The following is an 11,296-nucleotide window of genomic DNA, read 5'->3' on the forward strand; positions in this document are numbered from 1 at the left end:
TTGTTCTACTTGAAAGGGAGAGAGTGAAAGAGAGAGCGAGAGAAAGACAAAGAAATATCTTCCATCCACTAGTTCATTTTCTAAATTACAACAAGAACCAGAGCTGGACTCATCAAAACCCAGGTGCCTGGAGTTTTTTCTGGGTCCCCTAGTTGAGTGCAGGGGACCCAGGACATGGGCTGTTTTCAAGTGCTTTCCCAGGTACACTAGCAGGGGGCTGGACTGGAAGTAGAGCAGCCAGGACTTGAATTGGAGCCCATGTGGGATAAGGACATTGCAGGCCGAGGCTGTTATACCAAGGTGCTGGGCCCGGGGTGAATTTCCATCATGCTAGCAAGAAAAAGTTCCCAAAACCCTTACCTCTTCATGCCTCAGCTGTTCAATCATTTGCATAATGTTTACAAAATGGTGACATCTATCCGAATGGTCCACTAGGAATGTAGGAAAAGGATGGTCTTGCCACACTCCCCAATCAGAGAGAGACAGGTGATGAACTCCTGGAGTTGGTTCTTCAACCTTAAAAAAGAAACAGAATACAGTGGCTGTGCATATCCACTACACTTTCACAGACTGATCTTTAGAAAATAACACTTCACACAGAGATGTCAGCCTCAAATAACTAATGAGAACAAAAGAAATAATCTCATTGGATTTTAAAATATAAATAAAAATATTTTACAGTTAAAAAAGATCTGCTATGTAAGTTACAACCTGACCATAATCCCATTTACTTAAATACACGTTAAGATAAAATATATAAGAAAATGTGTTTGGTTTCTAAAATTACTAGTTTGCTAGATTGATAACCTACAATTTAATAAGGAAGTACTCCTTATTATCCGTGTAGAATCGGAGTATAGGCGTACAAGCACTCTTCATACTCAGTGATATTGAGCCCAACCTCTTCAAGATTGCCACCATTCCTCATTCTTTGTACCATGGAAAGCAATGAGAATTCTGCCAACAACACACTGCAGGACTTACGCATCTCATCGTGTTGTATCTCCAACTTTGTAGGCATACACGAAATCTTTGATCAGTTTGTGACTCATTAGGTTCACTGATAACTTGCTAACAATAAAGAAAATAAAGATCTGATCTTTGATCCTTTATTTCAAAGATATGATGATGAGGCAAATAAAATAAGAAGTGGCTAGTACAATGAAGACCTTGGTAAGACTTACGCATTCCTGATTTGGGAAGATAAAACCTATAGTGTCCAAGGGTCTAGGTCATTAACAAAATTTTTAGGGAACAAGTTGTCAGAGGCATGCTAGATACTCCCTCCAAAATAAGACAATTACTGCATCTTATGGACTTGCCACAAAGAATGAGTAGTGCCTGGTAGGTTTCTTTGGTTTCTTGAGGAATCATTCAGTACCAATGAAACATGCTCAGGATTCACATGCTGAGGTCTAAATGCATTTGCCAGATGTCTAGGTTGAAATCCTCAGGGGTAGTTCCTGAGAGGCGGGCAGAGCAGTCACAGTTGGGACTAGTGCTTAGAGAGCCAGCTCATCCCTTTGCCAGCTGAGGACAGCCCGAAGCAACACTCCCAAGGGAAAAAGCAGCTCCTCAGCTGACGCTGGATCCGCCCAGCCTGACCTTAGAATTTCCAGAACTAGCAAAAATAGAGCTCTTTGTGTATTTAAACACATAATAACACAAGTTAAGGTTTTTAATTACAATTTTGAACTAAAAACATCTATATACAAAAAATTTTTAAATACTGGAAGTCTCACAAACTTATAGAGTTTAATGATCCTTTTTAAAATTGCATTCTTAATATTTGAAGTAACATGACATCACAGTTGTAGACATCTTTCATTCTTCTCAAAGGTATCACCTAACCATGATAAAGAACACTGGAAAACATGCTCAACTCACTGGTCTATTTTCCTCGTTCTGTAAAGACAGAAACTGAACTTGAGGCAATCTTATCTCTTTAATTTTATCACTGTCCCTTAATCTATAGAGGCTGTCCCATAATTTGAATTCTTCTTCCGATAAGAACCAATCTTTCTTTGAGTTATTCTGCTTTATTCCTGTCAAAATGAAAAAATAGAACAAAAAAAAAAAGAAGTTAAAAATCTGCAGGGAAAATACAAAATACCCACTATCTACTCAAACTCTACTTCTTTTTTTTTTTTAAAGATTTATTTTTATTATTTTTTCATTGGAAAGGCGGATATACAGAGAGGAGAGACAGAGAGGAAGATCTTCTGTCCGATGATTCACTCCCCAAGTGAGCGCAACGGGTCGATACTATGCCGATCCGAAGCCAGGAGCCTCTTCCGGGTCTCCCACGTGGGTGCAGGTTCCCAAAGCTTTGGGCCGTCCTCTGCTGCTTTCCCAGGCCACAGGCAGGGAGCTGGAAGGGAAGCGGGGCTGCTGGGATTAGAACCGGCGCCCATATGGGATCCCGGGCGTGCAAGGCGAGGACCTTTAACCAATTGCGCCACCACGCCGGGCCCCAAACTCTACTTCTTACGCCTACTCACCTCGGAGAATCTGGTCCTCTTTCCTAAACTAGCATTCTTCACATAAAACCACTCCGCTCCCCTTCTGCTTCTTGCCAGACCTCTGAAACTTCTCTCTCTTGGTGCTAGTACCCTTCTGTGCAGGAGCTAACTTTCACACATTCCAAAGGTTTCATTCACCAAACAGAGCCAGGTAGCTAGCCTCTTAGCACTGCCTTTTCTTACTCTCCATTTTGTTGCCTAAGATCTGGCACAAAGAAGAGCAAGATAATTTACAAAGGAAAGCACACACTATGATTCTATCATTACAGTGTTGGAAAGGTTATCAGAAGCTTAAGAAAAAAGTGCTCAAAAACTGTTTAAGACTAAAAAAAAGTGATCTATTTTACTTCAAGGGTAGCAGGAACTGACCTTTTGCTTTTAAGAATGACATAGAGATTCTGTGCTTGTTTATATATATATATAAATATATATATAAAAACTCTTTCTGGCTGCACTATGAATGTAAAGGAAAATAATCAGGGACTAGTACAGCTGTAAAATGGGTATAGTCACCACCTGAAGTGCCGGCATCCCATAGGAGCACTGGCTCAAGTCTTGGCTTGCTCCACTTCCAATGCAGCTTCCTGCTCTGTTACTATGACTGGGAAAGCAGTGGAGGATGTCCCAGCTGCATGGGCCCTTTTCTCCTGCAGCAGACCCAGAAAGAAGCTCCTGGCTGCTGGCTTTGGATCAGCCCATTTGTAGCAACTGCAGGTATCTAGAGCAAAGCAGCAGATGGACAAACCTTTTCTCTGTCTTTCCCTGACCTTTCTAATAAACAATTACAATAAGTAATTTCAAATAGTATATTTACTTTAAAAAGAAAAATAATCACCAAATTGGAAAGAAAAACTATATAAATAAGGAATTCTGACCAATACATATGAGAATGGAAAAAGAAATGTCAATGGATATTGAGTTAGCATCTTATTATGTCTGTTGTTTCCAAATAGTAAGCAAGAAGCTTTTTAAAAATGGCTTTTCCGCATGCTTCCTCATTTGTAACGTAGGGTTTGAGCTAAAGATTTCCTGGTCTCTTTTCGATTTTAGACGCTCTAAAACTTCTGCAATAAGAGTACTCTAATTTCCTAGTGACAAAAAAAAAAACCCACAGAAAAAAATAAGCTGAAGCCTAAGCTATACAGTAGTTTGCAGAAGATTTGACAGTGAATGAAAAGAACATATAACACACAAAATCACAGCATGGGGAGGTAATTCATGCTTTAAAAATCCAAGCAAACAGAGGGGGGAAAACATATGGAAAGTATGAAGTAAATTTTCTCAATTTTTTAAAAATAAGGACAAGTTACAGAATTCCAACCAATTTATGGTTCATCCTAAATACTATCATAAAAACAATTATTAAGATTAATTTACATTTATTAAAGGAAAGATCACCAAACATAATTTACATTCTAGCCAAGCCTTGAAACTATTATTCATTTCAATTCAACAAACTCAAAAGACACACTCTGTTCTCATTTTAGGCAAGTGTTTGGCAAAATCTTGTAAAGACAGGTATATTCCTATCAATTGGATCTGTATTTGATTTCATGGGCATAAGGAAAAAGCATGGATTGATGGCTGAGCTAAGGGGAAAAACATGAGCAAATTCAAATACAATCAAAGCAGGTGATAAGCAGTGTATGGAATTGTAATTTGAGTAAGAAAACAAATGGGCAAGCAGTTGAACAAATTTTGGAGTGCAGTCTTTAAATGTATAAATATAAAGAACTGCTGAAAAAGTAAGACAAAGATAAAAATGTAATTTTTTTCTTAATGTTTAGGTAAATAGTATACCAATTATCACTTCTTTGTGTTGAAAATAACAATAAAAAAATTCCTTCCCCTAACTTGCGTCAATATACACAATAGTTAGCCCAATGTATCTGTAGATTCAAACAACTTCAAATGAAAAGCATATAGATATAGATAGATAGATAGATAGATAGAGATATAAATGCACTGAGTATGTTCAAGCTTTTTCCTTCTTACTATTCCCTAAACAATGGGACAAAATAAATATTTACAAAGTATTTCTCTCAAATTAGGCATTAAAAGTAATTTAAGGGGCCTAGCATTTTGGCATGGGAAGTAAAGCTGCTGCCTGTGAGGCTGGCGCAGTTTTGAGTTCCGGCTGTTCCACTTCCTGTCCAGTTCTCTCCTGCTGTATCTAGGAAGGCAGCAGAGAATGGCCCAAGTCCTTGGGCCCCTGTGCCCACATGGGAGACCCACATGGAGCTCCAGGATTTGTCTTGGCCCAAGGGTCTTGGTCCAGTCTGTTGAGCTCATTTCGGGGAATGATCAGATTCTGTGTGTCTCTTCCTTTCTCTGTGTAGCTCAGCCTTTCAAACAAACAAACAAAAAATCCCCCACTAATCTATGATGTAACATGTGAAGGAATTGAACATTTGCAGACTTAAGTACCCATGGAGGGTCCTAGAAGCACAGTTACACAGTAACTACCGTTCAACTGCCCATTCATACTGTCTTTAGCCACCTTACTATGTGATAATTTATTCTAAATGTAATTTTATACTTCCCAGCCAACCTCAGTTCATCCCTCTCTCCTCGCATCCTTTTCAGGCTCTACTAACAGCTACTCTACTCTTCAATCACATGAACTTTTTAGAATTCCACATATGCATGAGATTATAAGATAGCGGTCTTTCTAACTACATTTTTTAATCTAGAAGACAAAACTAAATTAATGGGGAAAAGGTACAAAGAAACAGATTTTTTTTTTTTAAACAAAAGCAGGACTCTACCAGTCAGCAATGATTTGACAAGGCAATTTGTCCTCACAGAGGACTATAATAAATATAACAAGTTTGTATTGGATATGTATTTTTTATTAAGAGTGCTGCTAGGGCCCGGTATGGTAGCCTAGCAGCAAAGTCCTTGCCTTGCAAATGCCAGGATCCCATATGGGCGCCAGTTCTAATCCCAGCTGCACCACTTTCCATCTAGCTCTCTGCTTGTGCCTAGGAAAGCAGTCGAGGATGGCCCAAAGCCTTGGGACCCTGCACCTGTGTGGGAGACCCGGAATAGGCTTCAAGCTCCTGGCTTTGGTTTGGCTCAGCTCCGGCCATTGTGGTTGCTTGGTGAATCAATCAGTGGATAGAAGATCTTCCTCTCTGTCTCTTCTCTTTTCTGTATATTTCACTTTCCAATAAAAATAAAAAAAAAAAAAAAAAAAAAAAACAACCAACCAAACAAACAAACAAAAACCCTGCTGCTAGAAGCACTGCTACTGTGACAGGTAGTTGAACTAAATGGTCCTCTGGGTAAATACAAATTTCCATCCTTTAGAGTTTTCCTTATAGATTAAGTTAAATAAACTTTTTGGTTTTATTTTTTGTAGTATAACTATTTCAATATATTTTCTTGATCAACAAAGTCTCTGCAGCTCCTAAGGTGGAAATGCTCCAGTCTCTACAGTACTTTTTTCTCACTGTCTGAACAGCCTCAACTATGTCTAACTTCCCCACTCTGGTGTAATGGTTGGGACGGGGAGCTTTCCCCGCCCACCTGCACACTCTTCTAAGATTTATTGATTTTTATTGGAAAGACACATCAGATTTATGGAGAAGAAAGAGAGATAAAGATCTTCCACCTGCTGTTTCACTCCCCAAATGGTCACAAAGGCCAGAGCTGAGCTGATCCGAAGCCAGGAGCTAGGATCCTCTTCCAGGTTTCTCATGTGGTTACAGGGTGGCAAGGCTTTGGGCCATCCTCTGCTATTAGCAGGGAGCTGGATGGGAAGCAGGACAGCAAGAACACGAACCAGCACTCCTAAGTGATCCTGGAGCTTGGAAGGTTAGGATTTAGCCATTGAGCCATCACACTGGGCCCACCCCGCTTATTGCATTTCCAGAGACACCTGGAAATGTCTGTAAATCCTTTTTTGCTTTGCAAGCCAGAAACAGTTTTCTAAAGAAATGGACATGAAAAAAACATGAAGCAAATAGACGAATTACGGTTACTGTCAAGAACACATATTGATAGTGATAGAACTGTTTGAATATATAGACAATCAGGTATTTCTTCTTGCCTTTGAAATAGTAGATTGTCTGGTGCATACTGCAGTCTAGTTTAATTCTTGTTCAATAACAAAAAACCATTTCTTCTCTATACTTTGTGAAGAGAGTTCTATGGGTCGGTAGGAAGGATATCATCAGTTTCCTAACACTGATGAATTGGAGGTGTTTTGTTTGTTTAAGACTTACTTTTATTTGAAAGCCAGAGTTACAGAGAGAAGCAGAAATAGAGAGATCTTTTATCCACTGCTTTATTCACCAAATGGCTGAAATAGCCAGAGATGGCTGAAAAAGCCAGGAGCCAGGAGCTTCTTCTGGGTCTCCCACGTGGATGCAGAGTTGCAAGGCTTTGGGTCATGTCCCACTGCTCTCCCAGGTCATACCCACGGAGCTGGATCAAAAGTGGACCAACATGCAAGTACCCTTGCCACAGGCAAAAGCTTAGCCTAAGGTGCCAAGCCCCTAACGCTGGATTTTAATCACAGTTTTGCCCTGCCAGTATGTTCCCAGTTTGCCACAAAAATAATTTTTTACCCTTTACCAAAAGAGAATCCACAGCATTCTAGAATGTACATGAGTTTTTTAATGAGGTTACCTTAAAATAGACCTTTAGGGGCTGGCACAATTGCTTGACTCACTTATCCCCTGCCTAAAAGCACTGGTTACCCATACGGGGGCCCCTTCCTATCCCAGTTGCTTCACTTCCCATCCAGCTTCCTTCTTATGTCCTAGGAGAACAGCAGAGAACAGTCAAAAACCTTGGGATCCTGCAGCTGCTTGGGAGACCCAGAAGAAGCTCCTGCATCCTGGCCTTGGGTTGGCTTAGATTCAGCCATTGCAACCATTTGGGGAGTGAACCAGGAGACTGAAGATCTTTCTGTCTCTTCTCTGTACATCTTTCTTTGCAATTAAAAACAAACAAAAAAGACCCGCAAACCAAATATAAGGGGGGAAATGCATGTATCAAATGCAAAATATTTTACATACCATCCTTTTTGGAAAACACAGATGACTTTCGTTGCATGGTCCGAGAAGGTCTCTCTGATTCATAGTCATCATGTGTGATGAACATTTTGTGTAACTCTGGGTTGATTCCATCAGGAACCATTCGTGGACTTTTTTGGTAAAAGTGTAGAACCTGTCTATTACCTGAAATAGCTTTATAAATACTTCTTTTGTTGGACTGACTCTGATTATAAGTCTGCAAAAACAAAGCAATTATTATATATTATTTTACATTACTGGAGACATAAAATTTACTCAAGATCTACTTAAATACCACTGGGAGGACATCTGTTATCTTGAACTTTAAAACAAATTAATAAGATGTTGGAACAATCCTTGATGAAAATTATTTCAGAATCTATTATAATAAAAGTCTAGTTTAGTGATCATGATGTATCTTGGGGAGGGCGGGGGTCAAGACTTAGCTCTGCTTCCAGTTCCAGCTTCCTGCTAACATGCAGGGGCCGAAGGTAAAGCCTCAGGTTGCTGGGTACCGACCACTCACTTGAGAAACTGAGATGAGTTCCCAGTTGCGGGCTTTGCCTTGGCCCATTTTGGCTATTGGAAAACGGGGAATGAACCACAGATCTCTTTCCCTTTTCCAAATAGACATGAAAATTAAAATATAAAGAATGTAATAGGTGGGTCTCAGGATGGGGCGTCTCATGCCTGGATCCCAGATGCCAGTCACCATGTGCACGTGGTGAGCTGTCCCCGGGACTGCCTGGGCTCCAGGGGCTGCTCCCTTCAGGGTGAGTACACCGAGGGGGGAGGTCTCTGTGACTGGGCAGGTCTGGGACCCACCCGCCACCCTCATTGGGCAGTGAATGCGACTAGGGAGGGGCAGGATCTTGGGCCTGGGAGTTTAACCTACCAGTAGCCTCCCCACTGCTGGGGAGCTAAGGGGACAACTCTAGCCGGGTTGAGGTTCCCACCAAGGGCGCATGGCCTGGAATGGGGGCTGCATTCTGAACGGGAAACAGTTGTAGTCTCCCTTGGCACAAGTGTGGACTGGGATTGGATGCACCAAGCCAGGCCAAACTCCAACACCCTCTGGTGTCCTGGAGGACCAGGGTAGATGCTGAGCCATGTGTGAGCCATATGTGGGTATGGACGAGCCATGGCTGGGCTGAAACATCCAACAGAAGGACCAGTTTGGGTTGAAGAACAGTCAGGAAAAGCTACTGTTCCTGCTAGGACAGGAGGTGAACTGAGTAGGGCTGGCTCATGGACCCCCTGGTAAGCGTGAAACCTGGCATTGGGAGAGGTTCTGATGGAGGAGCCTGGGTAACTCCTCTGGCAGGACACAGACCCGGCAGGTAAGCACAAGAAACATGATAGGAAACAGCCCAGAACAGGCCATGGAAAGTTTCTCACTGGCATATATTTGGCATGGGCAGGGTGACCAGGCAGAATCTGTTCACGTCATTTACTGGCAAATCCAAGCACCAGAACAGTGTGGGTCAAGCCAGGTTCGGGCACAACAAAAACTAGTGCACAATATGGAATGCGAAGATGAGGTTGCCTGTACCGGATGTGACCACAGCACCCAGAAAGGGGGTGGGGGGCCGGGCCGGCAGGGGAATAAAGGGTGGTTCCTTTGCTGGACAGCTACTCCCACTGGAGAGTGTGAGCTGGGAGGGATGCAGACCAGACTAAACAGGGCTACAACACCTGTACGACTCAAGTGGACTAGATCGGGGAAAGGCCGGGCTGGGCTGATTATTCCTACTGGTGCAAACAAAATTAGAGTGGGTGAGGGTTGTTGGGCTTAGCAACAGCATCAGCTGGCAGAAGCTGGCACTGGGGCCTAGTTCTGTCAAGTCAAACCACAGAACTACCTGGAGAGAGCATAATCTGGGAGTGGGAGAGGCCATGAGGCCTGGGAGGGAAATAATTAGCTCCTCCCTCTTGGGTTACCACTTCCACGGGAGGGACGAAAACCAGGACAGGGGCTGGGGTGGAATGGGGTGTGGGACAGACTGGACTACTGCTCCACATACTGGCAAACCAAGGTAGGGGGCGGGCATGGTGGGGGTTATTGTGGGTCATTCTGACTAGGCTGCAGCTCACACTTGTTTATGCGAGGGCCAAGTATGTGCTGAGCAGAACCAGACTGGAATGCAACACCCATTGGTTCCAGTGGAAGTCGGGAGTGAAAACAGAACCAACCCAACAACTGCAACCACCAGCTGATCAGGGCAATAGACTGTACCGGGCCCTGTTCTTGCTAGCACATACAAGAATCTGGTCTGAGAACACCTCAGACAAAGTTTCTTTGGGGTTCTCCCCATCGAAATGCTGGACTCAGAACCCAAACCAAGAAAAGACAGAAGACAGAATACATCAATCAACCATCTCAGCTATATGTTGGCAGCGAAATACGGGGCAAACGGAGACTCTATGATGGACTATGTCAATCAGTGGATTCTTCAAAGACCTCATAGTGCTTGGAGTGACAAGATTGGCAGCGATTCCTAATTGGTGAACTATCAAAACCACTTGAGCAAGAATCTCAGAGCATACCCTACAACCAGGACCTGGGCAGGGTGGGAAATTGGGTGGGCCTTCTCCCTTAATACTCCCTTGAAACCTGAAGGAAACAATATGGAAATAATAGTCTTACCCACTTTCCTATAGCCCCTTTTACCCCAATTAACCATGTAAAGATTGTCAAAAATATAATAAAAAAAATTCTTTAAAAATCAAACAAAAAATAATGTAATAGATGGAGAGGGTGAATAAACCACTTTTATCTACAAAGTATTTGAATTTTAATTGCTATAATACTGACATTCGTTTTTGTGCTGTATTTCTCAAATTTTAAGTGTCAAATTATATTTTGATAAGTCTACTTACTCGTTCTTCTCGGCCTTCAGCGAGGATGACCACAATCCTGCCCTGGCGTTTGCGGCCAGTTCTGCCCATTCTTTGCACAAGACGAATTGGACTCTTCTGGGCATCAAAACATATTATCAGATCAACTTCTCCAATATCCAAACCTTCTTCCCCAACACAGGTAGAAACCAATGTGTTGTAACCACCATCACGAAACTGTTTCACTACCTAAAATAGAAACAATATACCCACAATGTCATGACACACTTCAATAGCAGAGTGATGAACTTGTGACAATTGTTGAAGGACTATGCTATTGTAATAATTTTAGGAAATCAATGGCAGTAGGCGAAAAAGGGAGGGTAAAAGGAGAAATCACTGAACCTATGGAACTGCATCATAAAAATAAAAATAAAATAATTACATACAAGTGTAAAAGAATTGTGAATCAAAGCATATTTTCCTACCCTGACTAAAATAGTGAATTTACATTAAAAATCAGTATGAAGACACCACAGAATAGAAAAAAGTCACAAAGTGGTAACATCAACCGAAAATAGAGCATGACAAAATGGAAAGGGCAACCTTAATTTCAGATTTTTATATTAGCATCATTGAAAAGGCATGCAGACAGTAAGTAACTTGCAGTATTTTACTCTTATTTATTATAGCTAAGAATCAATCATAAAGTAATGCATAATCAAAAATAAGAATGCTTTATTACACCTAGAATTCATTCTCTTACGTTTCATAATGCCATCTCCAATTTTTCCTCTGATCAGATAATCTTAAAATTGCCAGACCAAATAGGTTCTGTGGGTACTTCAAGTAATAAAAATAGCTCTCCTTCAAGGTCATTTTGCATTCATAGTTAAACATGACCCATAGTAG

The 11,296-nt window shown here is 41.6% G+C and overlaps 1 protein-coding gene across 2 annotated transcripts in view; it reads right to left on the minus strand.

Moving 5' to 3' along the window:
- The window catches only part of FANCM (FA complementation group M), a 45,722-nt gene that overhangs the window by 17,069 nt on the left and 17,357 nt on the right, over nt 1-11,296 (minus strand). For both annotated transcript variants that reach the window (XM_040969816.1, XM_040969815.1), the window contains 4 exons: nt 10,427-10,633; nt 7,550-7,763; nt 1,888-2,045; nt 361-516 (listed from right to left, as the gene is read on the minus strand). In XM_040969816.1, the coding sequence (XP_040825750.1) occupies nt 361-516; nt 1,888-2,045; nt 7,550-7,763; nt 10,427-10,633 (735 nt within the window). The remainder of the gene's footprint in view (nt 1-360; nt 517-1,887; nt 2,046-7,549; nt 7,764-10,426; nt 10,634-11,296) is intronic.

This window comes from Ochotona curzoniae, unplaced genomic scaffold, assembly GCF_017591425.1.
Source record: "Ochotona curzoniae isolate NIBS_2020 unplaced genomic scaffold, NIBS_Ocur_1.0 scaffold_4701, whole genome shotgun sequence".
NCBI classification, from domain to species: domain Eukaryota; kingdom Metazoa; phylum Chordata; class Mammalia; order Lagomorpha; family Ochotonidae; genus Ochotona; species Ochotona curzoniae.